The 23,201-nt window shown below is 36.6% G+C and overlaps 1 protein-coding gene across 1 annotated transcript; it reads left to right on the top strand.

Moving 5' to 3' along the window:
* Nucleotides 1-328: 328 nt before the first annotated feature.
* On the top strand, nucleotides 329-22,346 carry STRAP (serine/threonine kinase receptor associated protein). The gene is made up of 10 exons (XM_054591393.1): nucleotides 329-765; nucleotides 1,638-1,773; nucleotides 9,227-9,308; nucleotides 9,821-9,893; nucleotides 12,182-12,278; nucleotides 12,956-13,093; nucleotides 15,316-15,452; nucleotides 19,815-19,964; nucleotides 20,500-20,565; nucleotides 21,285-22,346. Exons 1-10 carry the CDS (start codon nucleotides 654-656, stop codon nucleotides 21,344-21,346), a joined length of 1,053 nt encoding a protein of 350 aa, XP_054447368.1. The 5' UTR covers nucleotides 329-653; the 3' UTR covers nucleotides 21,347-22,346.
* The last annotated feature ends 855 nt before the right edge of the window (nucleotides 22,347-23,201 follow it).

Here is a 23,201-nt window from a genome sequence, read left to right as displayed (position 1 = left end):
ACTGAAAACAACTCTGATTTTTACTCTCTGTATGTTCAGATACTCAGAGGTAATCCACAAGATCCACCAGGTACATGGTCTGAGAAGAGCAGAACAACAGCACGAGGCAAACTCTGCTCAGGCAGTGCAACACTATCTGGGGCTCAGCAAGAGGGACTTCGCTGAATAGCCTGGAGCGCCCCCAAGCGCCAATCAAACCGGCGCCGGGCCGGCGTCACGTGCCCTACGGGCGCTGAACTCGCGCCTGCGCGCTGCTGTCCTACTCGCTCCTTTTCTACAGGGCAAGCCCGCCTTCCTACCTAGTCGTCACTTCCAGCGGACGCTTAGCGTCTTTGGAGTCGTCATTTCCTGCCGGTGGCTGTGTGGACGGTGGGGGTCCTGGCCACCGGTTCTCTGCGTCTCCCCTTCCCCTACTTTCCTCCCTCTTCCCTCCCTCTCCCTCCCTCGGCGGCTGTCTGTCGCCGGTCGCAGACTCCCTGACCCATCCCTAAACCTTTCCTGACCTCGGGATTGGCCTCCTTTTCCTTTTCCCGGCCCAGCCCCAGCCCCAGTGTCAGGGAGGGGGCCTTAAGGAGCCGGAGGCACTGCAGTTAAGGAGAGAAGAACAAGACGACCCTCGGTTCCCCATCCCACTTGCTGGGTTCGCTGCCGCCATGGCCATGAGGCAGACTCCACTCACCTGCTCCGGCCACACGCGGCCTGTGGTTGATTTGGCCTTCAGTGGTATCACGCCTTATGGCTATTTCTTAATCAGCGCGTGCAAAGGTAAGCAGGGCCACTGCTCCGGGTGTCCAGGGGGCTAGGACTGGGCCGAAAGGGAGTGAGGCCAACGCACCCCCGTGCCCAAGGGGTTGTGAGGATGCCAGCCTTGGAGATCAGGGCCGGAGTAGTGTTTGGGATTCCCCGCTGGAGCCAAGAAAAGCTTCTCTGACGCCTCTAACAAGGCCAAGGATTGTCTCCAACTAAGGCTTCTCATTTTACTTTTATTGCTATTTCTGGAAAAGCGGGACTGCTCACTTGTCAAGACGCCCGGCCCGGCAAACTGTAAATATCTTTTTAAGGTTTGGGGAATGGAAAAGCTAGGCCAGACTTAGTAATACCTTATCTTATTTTACAAAGACCTGTCACCCCCATTACTTCATTGGATATTCCTTTGTGGTATTAGCCCCATTTTTCAAGTGGACATTGAGATTTAGGTTAACAGGTTTGTCCATAATAAGACCCAGTTCTGGATTTTGATTTAGCTCGGTATTCTTCCCAGCGAATTACCAATGCTTCCTAGAGAGCTCAGTTCCTCAGTTAATTAAGTTAGTTTATTTAGTTAACTTATATATACAGGGTAGGACAAAAGGAGGTTTACTTTTGAAAGAAAAAAGTATGAGACATAGTTTATTCTTGTATTATTGCTTACTAATTACTGTGGTATTTTGCATACTAACAACTTGTAACCTACTGTTGCCCCACCCTGTAGTTAAGTGTAAGTTAATTTATTTCTAGATGTTCCTTAATCTCAGTGAGTATAGTAAGATAGAAAATGCAATTTTCCACTTGTTATTGAACATGACTATTTTATATTTAAATCTAAGATTTCAAATAATCTGAACTTCTAAATCACATATCTTCTTAAATTTTTTTAGATGGTAAACCTATGCTACGCCAGGGGGATACAGGAGACTGGATTGGAACTTTTTTGGGTCATAAGGGTGCTGTTTGGGGTGCAACATTGAATAAGGATGCCACCAAAGCAGCTACAGCAGCTGCAGATTTCACAGCGTAAGTATAGCCAAAATGGCCAGCTTTGGAGGTGTTTGTGGGTTGTGTTCTGAAATAATCAAGCTTCAATCCCAGTTATTCATAAAATTCTGATTCAGTACCACACACAACAAATGATGTTTGTTCTCACCAAAATTCCACCCTGGTCCTGTCTGCTGTTTTCTCATCAGTGGTTCTCAAAATTTTCAAACTGAAGTGACTTACTCTGCATTTCTGGATGGGGACCCAGGAATCCACATTATTAACAGGCGCTCCAGATAGTGAATGTTGGTGGTCTTGTTTAGAAATGCTGCTCCACATGTGCTTCCTGAGTGACAGATAGACTCCTGTGACTTTCTAGAGAGTTGATGACCCCAAATATTTTAGCGAAGTCTCACTGTCAATTTTTGTTAACTGGCTCTAGACATATTGGAAGCTCCCCGACTGAATTACTCTTCATTTTATAAGTTTTTAAAGTTCTTAATTTTTCCTTGGCATCCAGATTTCTTCATCTTGTTGATTGTACCAGCAGAATGTTTCTTGACTGCAGTGTTTCTTATGCCTCTACCACTGCTTTAGTTCAGGTCCCTGCCACTGGTCTCCCTCGGTCTAGTCATCTTCCATAGTGCTGCCAGTTTTCTTCCTAAGAGCAAATTTCGTCATGTCATTTCTCTAGCTAGTACTCTTCCTGTCTTTCCTCTGCTGTTTCAGTGGTTCATGACCTTGGGTGTACAGTAGAATAATCCGAGGACGATTGAAAATATCCAGATGTGTGTATCCAAGAAATTCTGATTTGGTCTGCAGTGTAGTGCCAAGCATGTTTGTTTTTCTTCCCGAAAATTGTTCTTAGTGAATCTGATGTGCTGCCTTAGAACCACTGGCCTAGAAGTTAGACTTCAGTTACTGACATTTTAAAATCTGGCCTCATCCTAGTTCATCAGCATCATCAGGCACTGCACATCATGTGCCCTACAGTCTAGTAATACTCCTTGTTGCCAGAATACACCTTAACCTATTTTGATTTTTTGACTTTTGTATATGTTATTAGAGTGACTTGAAGTAACTCACTTTCCTCTTTACGGCATGTATCATATTTTATATAATCTTGTCATCTCTAGTTCCTAACTGTGTTTGTGACTTAGCAGGCACCTAAATGTTTAAACTAGTGAAGGCAATGTTAAGAGCTGTTGCACATGTAACAGACTTTATTAGACTTAAAAGAGTCTGGAGAATAAAAGTGGTTCTGTGTTTGTTTCCGCCCCGCCCCCCCCAAGCCAATTTCACACTGAAGAGCAAATGTAAATATGTTGCTCCTTTGTGTTAAGCAAATTAACATACCAAGTTTATTATGGAAAATAAAGACAAATTGATTGTGGTGGTGGGTACATGATTGTGCATTTGTCGAAACTCAGAGACTTCTGTACCACAAAGGGAATTTTACTCTTGTTATTGGGTTGGCCAAAAAGTTTGTTTGGTTTTTTCTGTAAGATGGCTGTATTGAGCACTTAGTTGTCTTTAATGTCATTTGAATCAGCTTTGTATTGTGACAGCTGTCATATCTGCGTGCATTACCAAAATTGGAGAATTTTTTGTGTAGTCATTTTAATATTGAAGATGGAAAGAAATATGCAATATTTTTGGAATAATTGCTTCATTATTTCAAGAAAGATAAAAATGAAATTGAAACACACACACACAAAAAAGGATTTTTGTAGTGTATGGAGAAGGTGCTGTGACTGATCGAAAGTGTCAAAAGCGATTTGCGAAGTTTCATGTTGGAGATTTCTCCCTGGACAGTGCTCCATGGATGCTCCAGAGTTGGTAGACCAGTTGAAGTTGATAGCGATCAAATCAAGACATTAATTGAAAAGATTAAATTTTAAAAAAAGACTAATTGAGAACAATCAGTGTTACACCACGTGGGAGATAGCCAATATACTCAAAATATCCAAGTCAATAAAGTTATTGGTGAAAATTAAAGACATGTCTTTTATTTTACAGAAAAAACTAAACGGACTTTTCCCCCAACCCAATAAAATTTTAAAATAAGTTAAAATTTTTAAATAGGGAGAGGGAGATCAAGCTGCTTACATGGAGTTAAATTTGAGATGCTGAGAGATTAATAAGAAAAGTGACCATTTTTTGTCTGAACTTTTTTACTGTGTCTTCAGTGAATATTATGTGGTTATTCATAACCACAATAAGGCTTCATGCTGTGCCCTGTTGTGAGTGTATGCAATATTGATAAAATAAGGAACTGCTTGGTTTTATATAAGTCTTTTAATGCCAGAAGCTTCAGGTCAAATGTTGCTTTAGATATTAGTATGCATGCTTATAATGTGACACATTCCTTTGATTGTTAATTATGGAGGTCAAAATAGGAAATAAAAAGGATGCTCAGACCAGGAAGACTGATGGAGTGCTGGAAGGTGAGGGTGTCTTGTTTCCTCTTTTGTGCTCACACCATCTCTGGTGTTAGACCTTCTGACATTTTTATAGTACTTAAGTGGTCTATGTGTTGTTGTTTCTTGAGGTCAGGGGCCATGTCTTGGGTTTTTTGTATCCCTATCTTATTCAGTACTTAATGTTTGCTGAATAACTAATTTGAGGAAATTTTCTAAAGTAGAAGAATAAACGACGGATGAATTACAGATCGTGGTTTTGCTTCTGGAACATAACATTGTCATTGGGAATGAATGTCATTGATTTTATAATAGAAGATTGGGATTAATAACTCTAGATTTCAAATACTTGGTAAGTGGATTTTAAAAATGCCATTACAGAAACTAGGTCTTGGTCAAGTAGTGCTAAGTTAATATTTAGTAAAATGGTGTTTTAAGTGAAGTATAATTAAGTTATTGATATAAATATGACAAGATTTAGACACTATCAGCATTCGCACTAAAAGAGACAAACTCTTTGAATTGCAGTTCCAGAAAGATCCATTTTTATTAACTTCAATTCTGTGTTATCTGGCCCTAACAATGTTAATTACAAGAACAAAACACTTCATTGCCTCCTGCTTGATGGTCTTGCTGTGATCATTTTTATTTTTTAAATTTTTTAATTGATTTTTTTTTTTTAGAGAGAAGGGAAGGGAGGGGGAGAAACATCCATTGGTTGTTTCACATATTTATGCATTCGTTGTCTGATTCTTGTATGTGCCCTCACCAGGGATCCAACCTACAACCTTGGCATGCAGGGACCTACCAGGCCAGGACTTGCTCTGATCTTTAAGGGACCTGTGCACACTATTGTTAGGAAGGATGCCTGTTTCTAAAACCTGTGAAGATTCTCAGTTTGTACATTTGGCCAAACTGTAATGCCAGTCCTCAGGAAAGAAATAAAGGACATTAAATAGAAAGCACTATTCATGTGATAATTACTCTGAAATGGAGAGAGAAAAAGGTTTGAAAATGGTACTTCAGATACTTAACAAAATCTTGAGAAGAGTATTCAGGATTTCGTCTTGCTGCCAGAGGAACAGTTATCTTTGGTTAGGTCACTTACAGAGCGTTAAAAGCCAAAACCATACACTTGAAGATATGCCTTTGGATAGGTATTCAGTGTTATTTTTGTGCTTTCTTAACATTGCAAGTCTACATCTATATTAAAAAATGGAATTAAAGGCATGGATGCTAGTTTAGACTTGAATTCTGTACTTAAATTCTGGCTCCATCATTGAAGAGCCACATGACCTTGGGAACTTACTTTAACCTCTCTTTTTCTCAGTTTCATCATCTGTAGAAATGAGAATAGTAATAGTGCTTACTTTATATATTGAATGTAAACAGTAAGTAAGTTTATATGCCCCTAATATTTAGAATATTGCCTAAAACCTAATAGCAGTATAAGTGTTACATGTGTAAGGAAACAATAATTGCCAGCACCCCCCACTAGATCAAAATATGTATGGTTTGTAATTTATATGACTGAGACCATGAAACCTTTTGGTTTCATTCAGAGAATTTAGAGTAGATACAAATATCAAGGAGGAATACTACTTTTCTCCCTCAGTTAAGGCATTTAAGTACCACGATGCAGTGGGAAATATGTGAGCCTTTGCATTAGGTGTGGCTGAGTTCACGTGCTAGCCATACTTTGTATTTCCAGTTTGATCATGGGATGTTTCTTATGCTTGTTTTTTGTACCTATAAAATGGTTGTAAGACAAATGCTGTTATGGGAAGAATTGCAGAGATCTTTCTTCACTTATATCCCTGGAGTCTAGCGTAGTTTCTGTTACCTCGTAGGTGCTACATAAACAGTAGTGGAGACTGACTCCTTATTTTTTCTGTGCCTGTGAGGTGTGGGAGTGTGTGCATTCATTGTCTGCATTCTCCTCTTCTAGTGACTTGTCTGGGCCTTTCTGCTACGGAGCTTGATCCAGCTAAAGAATAGCTTGCTTCCTCAACTTCCCCGATTAATTTTAGTTGGTATAAATCATTCTTAGAAACTTCTTTTTTCCCTTCTCATTCTTAGTTTCTCAGAAAATTCAGTAATGTCATGCCCCTCAGAGGTGACATTTATGCCTGTTTCTTGTGGAAGAAAATATATTCAGCAGAGCCTATTTGTGGGTCAATTTAGAAGGCTATTTTGAGATAATTTGGGCAGTCAAGTCAGGGCATGAGTACGTTATCCCTGAAACACCATCTTTATATATTATCTTTTAATTTACAAAGCTAATGTTAACATTACTTACCATGATCCTCTCAGCGCCTCCATTTTCCTCTCATCAAAGTCATCTGGAGAGAGTGCCAAACAGAGAAGATTCCTGTGCTCGTCTCCAAGAGAGCGTTTAAGTAGACCTGGGGTTGGGCCCGGGAAGCTATTATATTATACATAACCAAAGTGTATGATCACCATTTTTTTTTAATAAAAGTCAATGGAAAGATCTAATTTTTCTCTGAATAATGTTCTCAATAAATCAAGGTGATATCTCCTTTTTGATGACTTGGTCAGCATGTTAAGATAGGCGTCCCTCCACCCCCCCGCCAAAATAGTTTGTTTTGTTCAGGCTTTGAAGAAGTTAAGGAGCCCCTCCTTTGAGACTTGTGGTAAGTCCATTCTCAGAATACGAAATGTCCAACAGGTAGCACTGTGTGCAAGAAACTGAGGCTATAAGAGGTATCAATTCAGTAGTGTAGGAAGATGATGAGTACTTCATGGGTTGTGCGTAAAATAAATGCTACCTCAGGTGAAAGGATATTAGTGAAGATGGCTTCATTGTCTTGATTTGCATTCTGCAGCCAGCTAGTTAGTACCACTTTATTGCCTGAAGATTGAAAAATACATTAGGAGGCAGGTTATCCCAGTTTCTTTTGAGGACTCTAAGCCCTTTTTCAGACTCTTACTGTGATAATGGAAATATGCCAAAGTTATTACAAGTGATTAGAACATACTCTCAGAGTGTCGACCTCGGGTTTAGTAGTGTTACTAAATAGGAGGAAAAAGACTAGATGCATTGCCCCCCTGGATGCTGCTGCTTTGCTCATGCCAGTTCCTTCTTCATGAGTGAATGGACATGGTTTAAGCAGGATCTTAAGATTTTAAGGCGATTTTGAAGATTATTGAATATATTTGAAAATATTTCAAAGGACATTGCCCAGAGTTTCTTTGAGACTTGGCTTCATGTGAATAACTAAGTTTCAGGTATATTTGTTATTTTCCTCACTTTTGACACCTTCTGTCATTCCACCAGTCTGGAATCCTAATCTTTGTGAAATCTTGTCACTGATTTCCTTATGATCAAGAGTAAACATATGCTAAAAATAAAAGCAAAAAAGCAAAGTTAGTCGCATAACCAGTATTAGCTGAGCTTTGTGGAAGAAAAGATAGGGATGGTTACTGGAGGCGAGATAAATGAAAAGTTTCATAAAAGTACATCATTTGAAATGAGCCCCGAGAATGAGTAGAACTTTGGATAGCTGAGGGCAATTTCTACAAAAAATAGGGAAAAAATACACGGCTTGTTTCAGGGATAGTTTATAATCTGGAACGGCCAGATCAGAAAAGCAATACAAAATGAGTCAGGAAAGTAGGTCTGGGCCAGAACTGAATTGGAAATGGGAGAGATTGGCGGTTTCCTTTGCAGAGAGAAATGAATTCTTGAGAATTTACTACTCATAGTTGACTTTATTTCTCCCAGAATGTATGTATTTAACCACCCATGACTCAAATATGTAATAGGTAAGATTTATTTTATATCATTAGTATTTATTACTGTTGAATGGTCATTCATCTGTTTTACCCTTGTACATGCTATTAATGCTTGTCTACAATATTCCTTTTTTTTTTTCCTGGTGTATTTCTACTTGCTCTTTGAGACTGTTGGCTTCCGTTGATTAGATTTTCCAGAATTTCCGGTATAATTAATAGTGTTTTTTTTCCCTGTGTTTATAGTCACATAAGTTTGAATTTTAATTATATTTATTTGTGTTATTTAATGGGTGTCTTTCTCCTCAGCTAAAGCTCTACTAAGGCAGGAACTTTCTTCAGATCATTTCTTTTATCCCTTTTGTGCCCTAGCACTAAGTCTAGAATGACATAAAATACATACTTGATATATTTATTGTGTGTTTATTGAGTAAATGAAGAAAACATACTCTTCACTTTTCTTTTTTTCTCTACTATTTATTTCTCTCTTTATTCCTGGAAATAAATGTCAGTTATAATAAAGTGGAAGACTTTATGGAGCGTAGCTGTTTACTCTTTCACAGTTCTCTTCCTTGTATGCATATTTTAAGCATTTTTATTTGGCAGTAACCCCTTACAGTATTTTTGTAAAGTATTATTTAACCTTTATTCCCTGACATATACAGACGTAATACATGTTTATAGACACAACCATATATATTTTTGGTTGGGATGGATTAGAGAAGCGTGCAGTAGAGATTAAAAATCCTCAATATTAGCATTATATAATGAAAGAAAGGCTGGTACTTTGGGAGGAAGTTAATGGGACTAGGACTTTGAGAATTTGAAAGTCAACCTTGAGGAAGAGATGGGGAGAATATTTTCTATTGTGTTGATTTAAAGTTTTACGTAACCTGTATCAGGGCCTTTTATTCTGTAAGTCTTTTTAAGAATTTCTTTTTTTTTTTGCATATACATGAGAGTACAGAGAACAAATTGGAAAGGTGAAATTAAAAATTGGTTAAAATGCTTTGCAGTGTTTCTAAAATATTATGGCTATAGGCTAAAATAAAAGTAAGGATGTGTTAGTTCATGGATTGCATTTACTCAAATTTATAGATCTTTTCTGCTGTCACAATTAGATTGGTTATATTGCTTTTACACAGAAATTTCCTTTAAACTTATTTAAGTATTTTATCAAATGAACTTTTAGCAGTAGAGGGCTATTAGAAATATGGAGACTTATAATGTATTTATGTAACATTTCACCTAAGTTATTTGGTAATTAATCATCAAAATTACTGTTATATTTATTTTTTAATTTTACTTTCCATTTTTAGCAAAGTGTGGGATGCTGTCTCAGGAGATGAACTGATGACCTTGGCTCATAAACACATCGTCAAGTCTGTAGATTTTACACAGGTATCAGAAAATGGAATTTTTTTTAAGGAGTTAAATTGTTATTTGTATATTTGGTTTATATTTGGTTGGGGGGGGATTTTGGGTGCATATTTGATTTGATTGTAGGTTAAGCTATACAAATTATACTTTTTCTTGATTAATGATATAGGAGGCTTTTAAAACGCCCAGGAACTCTTGTATCGCTCCCCCGTCAATAGCGACAAACATCTGAAATGCCAAGTTAATGTTTCCCAACTACTTTCAGAAGGGAGAGGGTAAATTTGAGATCACCGGAGAACTGCTACTAAGGGAGGTGGGGAGCCGGGTCAGAGAAGATGGAGTGAATTTAAGTGTAAAGGGCTTTGGTGCTATGACACAGATAAATGCTGTATGGTATCTTCTCAGAAGTTACTGGCCTGTATCTCTATGTGACATGTGAGCTTTATGTGGATTTTATTTGGTGTTGAAGTTTCAAAGAGATACAGCCATTAAAATGGTTAATCTAGTAACATTTTGCTTGTTTGTGTTTTCAGGATAGTAATTACTTGTTAACTGGGGGACAGGATAAACTGTTACGCATATATGACTTGAACAAACCAGAAGCAGGTAAGCATAATTTATATGTGTTTATGGTTTTATTTTCTTTTAATTTAAATGATTTTTCCTAATTAATTAATGTTCATATGGGGGGGAAAAAATGAAAATGTAATCTATTACCCAGTATTAATTGTTATTTATGTATTTAGTTTTTGGTTCATATTTTTTCAGTCCCTTTTTCTGTGCAGATATATTTCTGAATATTGAGTTATTTACTATAATATACATGTGTAGCCTTCTTATAGCTCAAAAATTTATACTGATAAATTTTCTTATGTTAAGTTTAATCTTTAAAGGTAAATAACAGTGTTACTACCTTCTGGTAAGAGAGAATAGTTATCTATATTAGGCGAGAAGGGTGAGAATTCTGTGTGTACATATATTTAGTTTTTTGAACCATGTGAATATATTAGTTATTCAGGAGAAGTCTTTAATGTCTCCCTATGAATAAGTGAATTAACCAATCTCTTATCATAGCCTATTTGGGCTATTTACAAATTTTAAATGTAAGCAGTATTATGCTTAACCTCCTTATTGTTACATATATTTCCACAGTTGTTTCTGTAGGGTAACTATACAGAAATAGAATTGCTGGGATAAAAGGAGCTACACTTGAAAGCCATTGAAAGATATTACCAAAGTTCCCTCCAGCAAAATAAAAAACATATTTGTAGCTGATTTATTCTAGCAAACACTGATAACTAATTTTATCTTTGCCAATTTAATAGAAGAAAAATGATTCTTTTGTATTGTGAACCTTTAAAAATAATTTGAGGTTAAAATACTGTTGAATCCCATTGTGATGTATTTCTTCATTTGTGAACTTACTACCTGTTCATGCCCTTTGTCCATTTATCGTTGTGATGTTCATCTTTTTCTTACTGATTTTAAAGGCTCTTTATTGTAGTCTGATTTGTCATTTGCTTTTAAATTTTGTTAATAAGGTTTATGATAAACACATTTAAAAATTTTGGGCAGTGAAATCTTTTCATTTCCTTTATGAATTCTCTACTCATACAGAAGTTATAAAACACCTTTTCTTCCCTAGCCCAGATACTCACCTCTGTTTTGTAGTATTTTAATGTGTTCCTGGCCACATAATAACATATTTTATAAGCTACCAAAATACGATAAACAGAATTTTGTTGTATTTGTTATTTATTAGTTGTTATCTTAAATATTGTATCATGGGCATTTATTGTTTATTCACAAATGAAATTTGGAAGTTTGTAAAAAAGTCAAAGCTACCCTGGAAATTAAACAATTATTCTCAAGGTACCTTTTCTAAAAGCATTTCTAAGGTGAGAAAACAAACTAGATGATTCTACATTATGAAGAATTTTTCTCTTTAATCTCTTTGACAACTTTATGCCAAAAAGTAGCAAAAGGTACCTGTCTGACTTAACAAGTTAATTCAGGATGGGGGGGTCATTTTTTTAATCTTCTTTGCCTTTCTCAAAGCTGCTTTTTGAAAGGGGTTCTTCCATTCTACTGGCAATAGAAATAGTAGGTTAACTGAGCTTTTATTGTATGTCAGAGACCTGGTTAAACAGTTTAGATGTATATTTTTAATTTGATGCTTAAATTCAGACTATGAGGTGTAGGAATTATTGTTAATCTATTTTATTGTTGAAGAAATGTAGTCTTCAAAAGGTTAAGTAACTTGCCCAAAGTCAAAGTAGTGTAGAATAGTATTGCAGGTGGGGCAAAAGTATGGATGATAATTAATAATATTACAAGAATAAATTCCTGTTTCATGCACTCACAACTGTAAACCTAGTCTTGCCCCCCCCCCCCATATTGAGAATACTGCATTGCCTTTCATTATCCTTTTCTCCTAACCTCTACACTCTCCCCCTCCCCACCTCCTTTTTGTCTGTTACTCATAACAGTGGCTTGGATGAAGGTCCCAGTATTAGTGATAGTACTAGGATTAACTCAGGCTGTCTTGTTCCTTGGTCCGTGGTAGGAAATTATGCCACATTAGTTATTTTATTTTATTGTGCTACAATAAGCTTCTGATACCAGAAAAGTAGCCTAAAAGGAGTGGTGTATTTATTTTTGCTGCATACAGAATCATAGTTCTTGGGTTCTTTGTCATGCAGAAAATTTTTTGTTCTAATATAGAAAAATAGAATGTATTCTACATAAACAGCAAGTTTGAATTGTGCTGAGCTTTATAAAGTTGTGGTGTAATTTAAAGTGTGTGTTTTTTTTTTCTTTTTACATATTAAATTCTTCCCATATTGCTCAGTTTTGGAGATCAAATATTAACAAAAATATTTCAATATTTTTAGAACCTAAGGAAATCAGTGGCCATACCTCTGGTATTAAAAAGGCCCTGTGGTGCAGTGAGGATAAACAGATTCTTTCAGCTGATGATAAAACTGTCCGGTAAGTAATTTTTCTTTAGTAATTTAAAGTTTGAAAAATATTTGACCTTAGAGCTTATATTTTAAATATTTTTTTATAACTCTCATGTAGGAAGTATTGTCTCTAAACATTAAAACTTCAGTACATAGGTCACGTTCTTCTGGAGTTATCCATTTAACTATAATAAACAAAGTAGAATTTACAAGACACTTAGTTAAAATGACAAACACCTTATATGCAGGTGCTCTTTACCTGCGTCAGGGATTGGCTGATTATAGGGAGTCCATGAAATACCCGAAATTCTATACACAATTTTGTATTAAAAAAAAAAGATATATTTTTTTGTGGAAAGATACATAGTTAGATATGTAGCCATCACCAGATTCACCAAAATGTAAGAACCATTATTTAAAGAAGAGCACCACTGAAGTTAATTAGATTGGGGCCTACGGGTCTTAATAACATAGTTTTGTTAAAATTGTTTGGGAAGTGTATTTAAATATTAAGTTTGACTTTACTGACAAGCAAACAGTAATTTGACCTTGTATAGGAACCCAGAACTTCTTTGTGTATCTGTAATTTATGAGTTGGAATGCAGATTGTTTTACAGTTGTGATTCTTGGTTAATCTGCAGGTGTAATTAGGATTCAAGCTTTTTAAATGAGCAAATACCACCATATTTTCTTTCTTTTTTGCAGCCTTTGGGATCACGCTACAATGACAGAAGTGAAATCTCTAAATTTTAATATGTCTGTTAGCAGTATGGAATATATTCCTGAGGGAGAGATTTTGGTAATAACTTATGGACGATCTATTGCTTTTCATAGTGCAGTAAGGTATGTCAAAGAAATACCTTCATTTTCTTTTTTGGTAAGAAAGGACAACCTAGAATATTTAAAATTAGAAGGCATATATGAAAAGATATTAAAGTCTTTAAAAGGCAGATGTTGGCCTGTACTATGTAACTGTGGTAAATTAATTACTGAGAATCTGCGGCACACCAAAAATATATTTTTTGCTGATCTGACAAAAAAATAGGTATAATTTTGATTTATTTACATCGAACATCTATTGTTATATTGGCTGTTGTCATTTTTTATTTGACAGTCTAAGGGAAGATAGGTCAGTGCCCCTGACTAAATAATCAGGTATTGCATGTTTTAAAAATTCTTGGTGGCACACCAGTTGAAAATTGCTGCTATGTAAATCGGAGAGAAACGTTTCCATACCATTAATAATGTGTTTATAAAGAATTTGGTATACTTTAATCAGAGAGGTGAATCAAATTAATTTTCAGATATTTAGGATATTTACTGGTGCAGTTTAACAGCTTTGAAATTATTTTTCTTTAAAGGATCACTGGACTGGTACTGTAATTAATGTTTTTCATTACTACATAAAACCACCATGATTGTGATTCTCCTGTTTTCCCTTAAAATTTTGGATAAATCATTTTTTTCCCCTGTTCCCAAGTATGTGTAGACTTAATGATTTTTTTTTAAACAGGCTTAATTTTTGTGACTATAAATATAGTAAGTGTTCTTCAAAATATGGAAAATATAATTTAAAAAAATTTACCCACAGTGCTACAACCACAGATTGCAGAATATTAATGGTAGCTCTATTTTTTTTTGCCAGTCTTTTTTTTTGTTGTTGTTATATATGTATGTTTATTTGTGGGGTTCCCGACCCCCACTTTGGTTCCTGGAACCCTAATGAGTATATTTAAAAAAAAATATTCTTGACCATTAAAAATTTGTGGAAAAAATCGTGGAAAACAGTTTTACTCAGTACATTGCATTATAGGTTGCACTAGATTGTGTGACAATTTCCCTATTATAACATTGCAGTGAGTGTTAGGGTGCCTCTCTGTTTCCTTACAAAAAAATTCTGTAAATAAGAGTTCAGAGGATAGGAATATATTTAAAGTTCTTAGTATACAGGTTACTTAATTTCCTTAAAGATTATACTACATTTTGCTCTGATCAGCAGTCCGAAACTTTTGTGTAAAGGGCCAACTTTAAGATTTTAAGTGAGAGCAATTAGGAACGTAAAGGAACCAATGCACACCTAGTGAATTGGTAAAAATGGAATAATATTGCCCAAAGACATTATATTGTACAGCTCTGTTAATTGCTCACTCCTGGCTATGGGCAACATGCAGTCCTGCGTTAGACTATTGCCCAAAGTCATAGTCTGGTGGCCGGCGTTTGCTGGTCTATTAAATATTCTAACATTTGAGCTGGAAAGTTCTCTTCAGTGATGCCACATAAGTCATGACTAACTTTACTTTTCATGCTTTGTAGTGTGTGGTGATGGGAATAGGATGGCGGCGTTTAGGAGCTGGAATGCACTAATGTTTTGTATTGGAGGACTTCATGATTTTTAGGGTTGGACTAGAACCAGTATCCAAAGTCATTGATATTCAGGTGAAGCTGTTGTTATGGATTGAATTTTATTTCATAGCTGTAGTCTCAGATTTAGTTGTTCTTTTATTGCCTGATAGTAAAAACTGAGCCAATTTAAGCAGTTTATATTTTATGGGATTGAAGGTTTATCCTGTTGCAGAAGCTTTATAAATTCTCAGCAATTGAGAATAATGTATAAATGATGCTTTAATATCATTAGTTACTGTAAAAACATTTTCTGTTTACAAAGATAGTGTATGTCTGCCATGGAAAAACCAAGCAATACTGAATTAAAATTTTTTCAAAGCAAAAAAAAAAATCCCAATATATTAATACTGCTTTAATTAGCCAGCACACACCTTTCCGGGAAGACATCCACTGCACAAAATGTGGATCTGCCTCTATTGAAATGCCTCTGTATTCTGGGATGAACTCCACTTGGGCATAGTATCCTTATGAACTTTTTTTGCTAATACTGAGAGATTTTTTTGTTTGTTTTTGTTTTTTAACATTGCTGTACTTGACTAGGTGAATATTTACATGTTTGTTGGGTTTCAAAATTTAGGACCAGTTAAACATAACTAATTATTTCCTTGTATTATTTATGCAATATTCAAAATTTAAAAGTACTTATATAATTTTTTTCCCAGCTTGGACCCAATTAAATCCTTTGAAGCTCCTGCAACCATCAATTCTGCATCTCTTCATCCTGAGAAAGAATTTCTTGTTGCAGGTGGTGAAGATTTTAAACTTTATAAGTATGATTATAATAGTGGAGAAGAATTAGGTGAGTTGTCCTCTTTTTCCTCCCTTAAAATAATATAGTTACCTTTATCAAATGTTAGGTTTTAGTAATTAACACCCCAGCAAATTTTTCGGCTAAGTACAAGCTTGTAACCTCCAAGTGAAAAAGTCAAGGATTTTTATCCATTTTGTGTAGAGATGTTTATAGAACTTAAAGTATGCTGAATTCAATTTACCTTTTCCTTTTAACTTAGGTTTTTTTGTATTCTGACATTTTATAAAATAGTGTAGTGTATTTATTGGAGGGGCAAGCTTATGTCAAAGTCATACTAAACAGATACAAGGAGATTTGTTCTAAAGTACAGTGCAGGTAGGTAGCCTGTCTGCCTAGCTCCCCCCCCTCTTTGCCAACGTAGGAATCCCTAAGATTCTCTAGTAAATTGGGGGAGGGAGGTGTGGAAACAGCTGTAGCCTATTGTATGGATACCTTGGGGATTTGAATTGGAGGGGGTGGGGTTTTTGGTTTGTTTTTATTTTATTTTTTTAGGAGTCTTGACTTTTGCTTCTATTTTCATGATAATAGTTCTTAATAAAGGAAAGGGAAAGGCATGTAAGATTAATTTGAAGTTAATGCTCATCGTAACTTTACATTTATCTGGTGGACTAGGTATTTTAACCTTCCCAAAGGCTTTACTTTAACCGTCCCAAATAGTTTTTGCTTTTTGAACTAATGTATTTAGTTTTTATACTTTTTTTTTTTTTTTTTGTCTATAAGCTTCTACTTTATTTCTAGCTATCCTGCTTGACCAGCCAGTGAACTAGGCTTGTTAAAATAATAAAGAAGAAAAAACGATTTTTTAAAACTTATTTATTTATTTTTATCGATGATGCTGTTACAGTTGTCCTGACTTTCCCCTCTAGTCCTCCCACCCAGCACCCCTCACTCCCTCAGGCATTCCCCCCGACCATTGTTCATGTCCTTGGGTTGGCCATGCGCATACGTTCTTTGGCTGCTCCATTTCCTATGCTGTGCTTTGAATCCCCATGATTAATCTGTAACTACCTATTTGCACTTCTTAATCCCCTCACCTCTTCACCCATTCCCCCACAGCCCCCTCCCACCTGGCAACCATCAGAACGCTCTCCATATCCATGATTCTGTCTCTGTTCTTGTTTGCTTAGTTAGGTTTTTTTTAGATGAAATTGTTGATAGATTTGTATTCTTTGCCATTTTGTTGTTCACAGTTTCGATCTGTTTTTTAAGTATGTACCTTTAACATTTCTTACAATAATGGTTTGGTGATGATGAACTCCTTTAGTTTTTTCTTGTCTGGGAAGATCTTTATCTGCCCTTTGATTCTAAATGATAGCTTTGCTGGGGAGCAATCTTGGCGGTAGGTCCTTGCTTTTCATGACTTTGAGTATTTCTTGCCAAGTCCTTCTAGCCGGTAAAGTTTCTTTTAGAAATCAGCTGACAGACTTATGGGAACTTAACTAACCGCTTTTCTCTTGCTGCTTTTAGATTCTCTCTTTTTATCTTTAACCTTTGGCATTTTAATTATGATGTGTCTTGGAGTGGGCCTCTTTGCATCCATCTTGTTTTGGACTCTCTGTGCTTCTTGGACTTGCATGTCTATTTCCTTCACCGAATTAGGGGAGTTTTCTTTAATTTATTCAAATAGATTCCTAACTTCTTGCTGTTTCACTTCTTCTGGCACCCTTATGATGCGCATATTGGAATGCCTGAAGTTGTCCCAGAGGCTGCTTACACTGTCCTTATTTTTTTGGATTTTTTTTTTCTTATTGCTGTTCTGATTGGTTGTTTTTTGCTTCCTTATGTTCCAAATCATTGATCTGATTCTCACCTTCATTCACTCTATCGTTGTTTCTTTATTTCAGTAAATTGTTCTTTATTTCAGTTAAGTGTATCCTTCGTTTCTGGCTGGATCTTTTTTATGCTGCTGAGGTCCTAACTAAGTTCCTTGAGCATCTTTATAACCAGCGTTTTGAACTCTGCATCTGATAGATTGCTTATCTCCATTTTGTTTAGCTCTTTTTCTGGAGTTTTGATATGTTCGTTCATTTGGGCCACATTTCCTTTGTCTCCTCATTTTGGCAGTCTCCTTGTGTTTGTTTCTATGTATTAGGTAGAGCTGCTTTGACTCTGTCTTGGTAGTGTGGCCTAATGTAGGTGTCCTGTCGGGTCCAGTGGCACAGCCTCCCCTATCACCCAAGCTGGGTACACAAGGTGTACCTTTTTTGTGGGATGAGTACTCCCTCCTCTTGTAGTTGAGCCTTGGTTGCTTTTGGTAGATCAGTGGGAGGGATTTACTGAGGTCAGTCAGTTGCAAGGACTGGCTGTAGGACTGTCTGTGACCACATATCACCAACCTCCACCCTCCGTGGAAGGTCAGCTGTGCAGGGGCAGGGTGGTGGTGTTCTGACGTGGTCTGAAGCTGTCCACTGGGTGTGCTGGTCCTGGGGTTTCCTGGGTGGTGCAGGCCAAGGTCATCCCCCACCTGTGTTTTGCCCAGGGCCGCCCTGCCTGAGCTATGAGGCAGTCTGAGATGGCTGCTGCTTGTGCTGGGCTTAGAGATTCCCAAGGGCAGCCAAGCTGTGAATCTAGGCTAGCTGTTGCTAGTGCCAGGCCTGGGGCCACTGGGCAAGAGGTACAGGGGCTGGGGGCTCACTGAAGCCAGCTGTTGCTTGTTGGAGAGGATTTAGGAAGTTGTGACGCGTGAGCCAAGACCAGCCATTCATATGGAAAAGCAGATTGGGTGAGCCTGTAGGTTGGGTTGGGCAGTCTTTGGGCACCTCCCAGCCAGGTCAAACGGTGTTAGCCAGGTTGATGGAGTTTCAGATATGGCACCAGCCTGCTGGCTCTGTTGGACAGAGGGTTTACAAATGGGATAATGGCCTCTGCTTACCTTCATGCCAGACACTTCAGTTTCTCCCTTTATTCCACTGGTGCCTTTTAAGCAACTACCCTGGTGCTGGAGCTCAGAGGGAGTGAGTCTGAGCAAGTGAGTCTTTGTGTGCGTTCTTTAGGAGGAATTGCTTGGGGCTCCAGAAATTTCTTCCACCGACTCAATCTCTGCCGGTTTTTGCAGCCAGAAGCTATGAGGACTTATCTTCCTGGCACTGGAACCCTGGGCTTGGGGGCCTGGAATGGGGCCGGGACTCCTTGCTTCCAAGATACCCTCCCGAATTTTTATTCACTACGCGTGGGTGAAGAACCAGCTTGGTCTGCATCTGCAACCCTCCTACCTGTCTGGAATGGATGTGGTTTCTTTATTTCTGTAGCTGTCAGACTACCATTTAACTCAGTTTCTGACAGCTCTGAGTGATGGTGGTTCCACATTTCAGTTGTAATTTTGATTTGGTCGTTTGAAGAGGAGAGTCCTGCCTGCCTCTGTAGCCATCTTGACCAGAAGTAAAAGACAATTTTGTTTTGTTTCCTTGAGAAGGCTGATGGATTTGGATTGGATAAGTGGAACCTTGGCTAATGGGCCATATAAAATCTATTTTAATTGCTTATGGTTCACTCTTTATTGCTTGAATATAAGTAATTTTTAAGTAAGAGTTTCTTTTTAATTTTTATTTAGTGTGCAGTTTCAGAGTTTTAGAATGCTTTGGCCACTAGTATCGTTCGCTTTGAAAAAGAGAAGGAAATTATTTGCCTGATATCTGAGGTACAGTTAGTAAATACCAGACCTTGGGCCCAGCCATTCACATTCTGAAACCTCTTATTCTTTCTACTTGCATGATAATTTTTACTTGTGATAAATACTCTCATGATAGTCTCTGATAGGACAGAGATGGGGGAAGATGGTGCTTGAGATTCTTTGAGTTGAATAGACGTGGAAACAGATGGAACATTGGTCCAGTAAAGAGCTTTGAAAACTAGTAAGGTGGTGAGGCATTACAAAATAAATGAGAAAAGTTGTAAATAAAGATATTTAAACAGACCACCACTGCTAATCTATGCATTTTCTCATTAAATTTCATAGATTAAAATAAGGATCATTATTGATCTTTTATCTCAGTGTTCTGTGACAGAATGACCAGTGGTAGGAAATTAAGAGAAAGTGTGTAAACGAGCTCCATCTAGTGGCTCTCTATAGTCATAATGAAGACTTGGTTCCCTGCTAGATAGGCACTGAGTTTAGGATATGAAATTTGGAATTGAACTGATAGACTTTAAATTTACTTTCTGTAGAATTTAGGGAGGTTTTCATTCACTCCTTTCCTTCATCCTTATGGGGACATGAAGCCTTGGTTTTTTTGTTTGTTTTTTGTTTTTGTTTTGAAAGTGAGACTATCTGAAACCAGAATGTGTGCTAGAATTGGATAATCTTATTGATGAATGGTAGACATGATGTACCATTTCCTACTCCTCTTTTAGAATCCTACAAAGGACACTTCGGTCCAATTCACTGCGTGAGATTTAGTCCTGATGGAGAACTCTATGCCAGTGGTTCTGAAGATGGAACTTTGAGACTATGGCAAACTGTAGTAGGAAAAACATACGGCCTTTGGAAATGTGTGCTTCCCGGTAAGAATTTTTGTTCAGAGTTATCAAATTAAACTTTATAATTTTATGTCATTTTTTTATCATTAATGTTATCTCAATATTTCTGTCTCTTAGAGATTTTAAATTATATAATATAGCTTATGCAAAGGGAAGCCTGTGATTAAAAATCGGCTACTGTATTCTTTGTTTACATTTTTGTATATAATCTATTCTATTTCTGTGTTTTTGCACTCGGTGATTTGGTGAGTGGAATGGACCGAATTCAAAAGAGGGCAATATGAGGAATTTATAAGTAAATATATTTAATCTCTGAGTACCTTATTAATACAGTACACATATTTTTAATAAAAGTAGTTAGATTGGTCCCAACATAGTTGTTTGAACCTAAAAGTAATTTTTAAGCAAAGACACACTATTTCTATTACTAAAAAAAGGAGTTTTTCCTATTGTGTTGTATCTCATTGCTTGGAATAATCTTGGCTTGCTTTTCTTGCTGATAAAATAACTTCTATTATTGGTAATACTGTAATGCAATCCATTGCTTGTCTTTTCATAGAAGAAGATAGTGGTGAGCTGGCCAAGCCAAAGATCAGTTTTCCAGAGACAACGGAAGAGGAGCTAGGTAAATACTAATGAAATAACTTTTGTAGAATCCTATGGGACTTAAAATTGAAGTGTTAAGTGAGTTTTACTTATTGACAGAGGAAATTTATTAAATATGGAAATACTTAAATAATGGAAAATTTAAATATATATCCATATGTACACATTTCTGTAACAAATATTAACACCTACTGCCCAGTAGTAGGCACAGTGATGTCTTATGGAACAGCTGATTTCCTGTGTTTATTCTTATTGAACTTAGAGTCTAACTTACGAGTCTTACGCTAAAATAAACAAATTGTTACAGTTGTAGTTATTTAATATTGATGAAGCACTTACTATAAACTTAAGTGCTCTTTCCCATAACAAATTATATATGCCCTGATTATATCATATTGTTTGGGATTCAAGTAAAGGAGGAGTCAGGTCTTTCAAAGATGTGATGGAGTCATTGGAGATTTAGCCAAGAAGGTGGGCCCCGGGGAGGTTAAGTTGCGGTGTAAAAGTGTTAACTGGTAAAACATACGATCTCTTTCTTCATTGCTTTTTCAATGGTATGAATCATTATTGGCATGTACACTTACTCTCTTTTGCTTCCTCTCGCCAGAACACTAAAAAAAACACCCGCAAAACCTCAAAAATCCTTTTAATTCCTTCATTACACAGAAATGTATATTTCCTTCTTTCCTTGATAAAGTTGACTAATGTGACTTTTTTTGTTTTGTTTTGTAATTGTAGAAGAAATCGCTTCAGAGAATTCAGATTCCATCTATAGCTCAACTCCTGAAGTGAAGGCCTGAATATCATGCATATGCTACAAATAGTATACAATTTACGGACTAAAACAGGCAGGCAGAGAAAAGCATCAACCTTCTAGAGTTGGTCTCTGCTTAAGACAAACATGGAGCAGTAAATAATGAGGTATATAGAGGGATTAGCTCCAGTGCTCGACGTAACCTGGTGGTGTCTGTAAGTGAAAATGCAAGAGTGCCCAGTGAAAGCAAATGGAGTTATGTTCTTATAGTTGGAAGGTGTATGTCTTTTTAATGAATACGTGAAAACCAAGATTCAGTTTCTCTTATTACAATTAGGTTCTTGTAGCTGTTGATGATGATATGGTGGGAAAAAAATATATTGTCCTATTTTTCTGACTTTTCCCTTAAAGCAGAAAGCCTTTTTTTTTTTTTTTTTTTTTTTTGCTTTCAGTGTAAAGAGGGAATACTAGTTTGATCTCTCGTTCATTGTATACTGCTTCTGAACATCTAATTGTTTTTGTTAATGTCTAAATAAAATGCCTCTAAAACAAAACAGTGTTTCTTGGGAAAATTGATAAATATGAGTTTTGTAAGTGGAAATCACCTATATCATAACTGTAACAAAACAGTCTGATTAAAAGAATCTGCAGTAAACATTGTTTCCTAATTTTGAAATTCTATTGTACTGAATTTTTGAAATTTACTTGGGTTGCATTTACCTCCTTCCTTTTTAGACTGGATAGAAGTGCTTGCCTTGCCTTAAAATAAAAAACAAAAAAAAGCCCTTTCAGAATAATGACTTATTTAAATGATACATGCCCAGTTACAAGAAAAAAACCCTCTCGGAATTAGCAGAAGGATTGCAAAAAAATCACTCAAAATCCCACCACCCCCAAAATCTATTAAAATTCCGTGAACATTCATGCACATTACTGCATCCCTATGTGTATATAGGCATAGATAGCAAAGATTTTATAAAAATGGGATAACTGTAGACTTGCAATGTTTAGTTTACTGTATCCTTTAAGTTCAGATGGCATTCAAAAAGCCTGTTACCAACCTTTCAATAAAATGGATCAACTGAGTTTAGACTTGTATTCAGTTTTTAAAATATGGAGGGCATATTGAAACTAGTGCTTTGGAAATATTTTCAAACAACGAATAACATTTCTGCCAAATTGTTTTTTTCTCTCCTATACATCTTGTGAATGGCCCTTGATCACTTTCCTTTAAAAGAAATAACCCACAAGAGTGTGAGTTTTTGAAAATCTGTGGTAGCCAGAAGAGAGCACTGTAGGCCATGATGACCTTAGAGGGCGAAGAGGTGTTTGCGGTAGGGAAAACCTGGCCCTCTGCTTTTTAGCAGCAGAATTACCAATGTGCCACAGGTGGCCAGACTCTAGTCATAGAGCCTTACTTACCGTAAGTGAGGTTGAGATTTATATGCACCAGATTGGAATCATGAGATTGCTTGGTATTTATGAAATTTATGACCCAAGGGAATTTCTTCTACTTAGATTTCATAAAACTCTATACAGATAAATGCTGAACCTATCACTGGGTGGCATATGGCTTAGAATCTGTAAAAGTTGTTTTAAGTTTGTAAGTTGAGTTTCAGGCCATGAAGATCTGTCATAATATACCTTATGCAACTAGAATGTTCATGTTGGTCAGGTCTCTGGTTTATGTCTTGGATAAGCTCTTAGCACAGTTGAAGGGACGGGTTTACCCAGTTAAGACATTTTAGGTTTCAGCTTTTGCTAGATTTCTAGAATTCCTTATAATTATTAGTTTTGTTTTAACAACAGAGGGTATGTTTTAGGGATTTTACTAGTTTAATGGGTAATCTTGTTTTTCTTCATAGTCTTGTGTATGCTGAGTATACAGATCACCAAGCAGG

The sequence above is a fragment of the Pteronotus mesoamericanus genome, unplaced genomic scaffold, assembly GCF_021234165.1.
Source record: "Pteronotus mesoamericanus isolate MK-2021 breed Mesoamerican mustached bat unplaced genomic scaffold, CSHL_Meso_final scaffold_21, whole genome shotgun sequence".
Taxonomy (NCBI): domain Eukaryota; kingdom Metazoa; phylum Chordata; class Mammalia; order Chiroptera; family Mormoopidae; genus Pteronotus; species Pteronotus mesoamericanus.
The sequence above is the reverse complement of the archived record's forward strand: the minus strand, read 5'-3'. Positions and strand labels throughout refer to the sequence as shown.

Coding starts and splice junctions, on each gene's coding strand:
- STRAP (XM_054591393.1), top strand. CDS start 654: ATGGCCATGAGGCAGACTCCACTCACCTGCTCCGGCCACACGCGGCCT. Junction 19,965..20,499: donor TTGGAAATGTGTGCTTCCCG/GTAAGAATTTTT, acceptor GTCTTTTCATAG/AAGAAGATAGTGGTGAGCTG. Junction 20,566..21,284: donor GACAACGGAAGAGGAGCTAG/GTAAATACTAAT, acceptor TTGTAATTGTAG/AAGAAATCGCTTCAGAGAAT.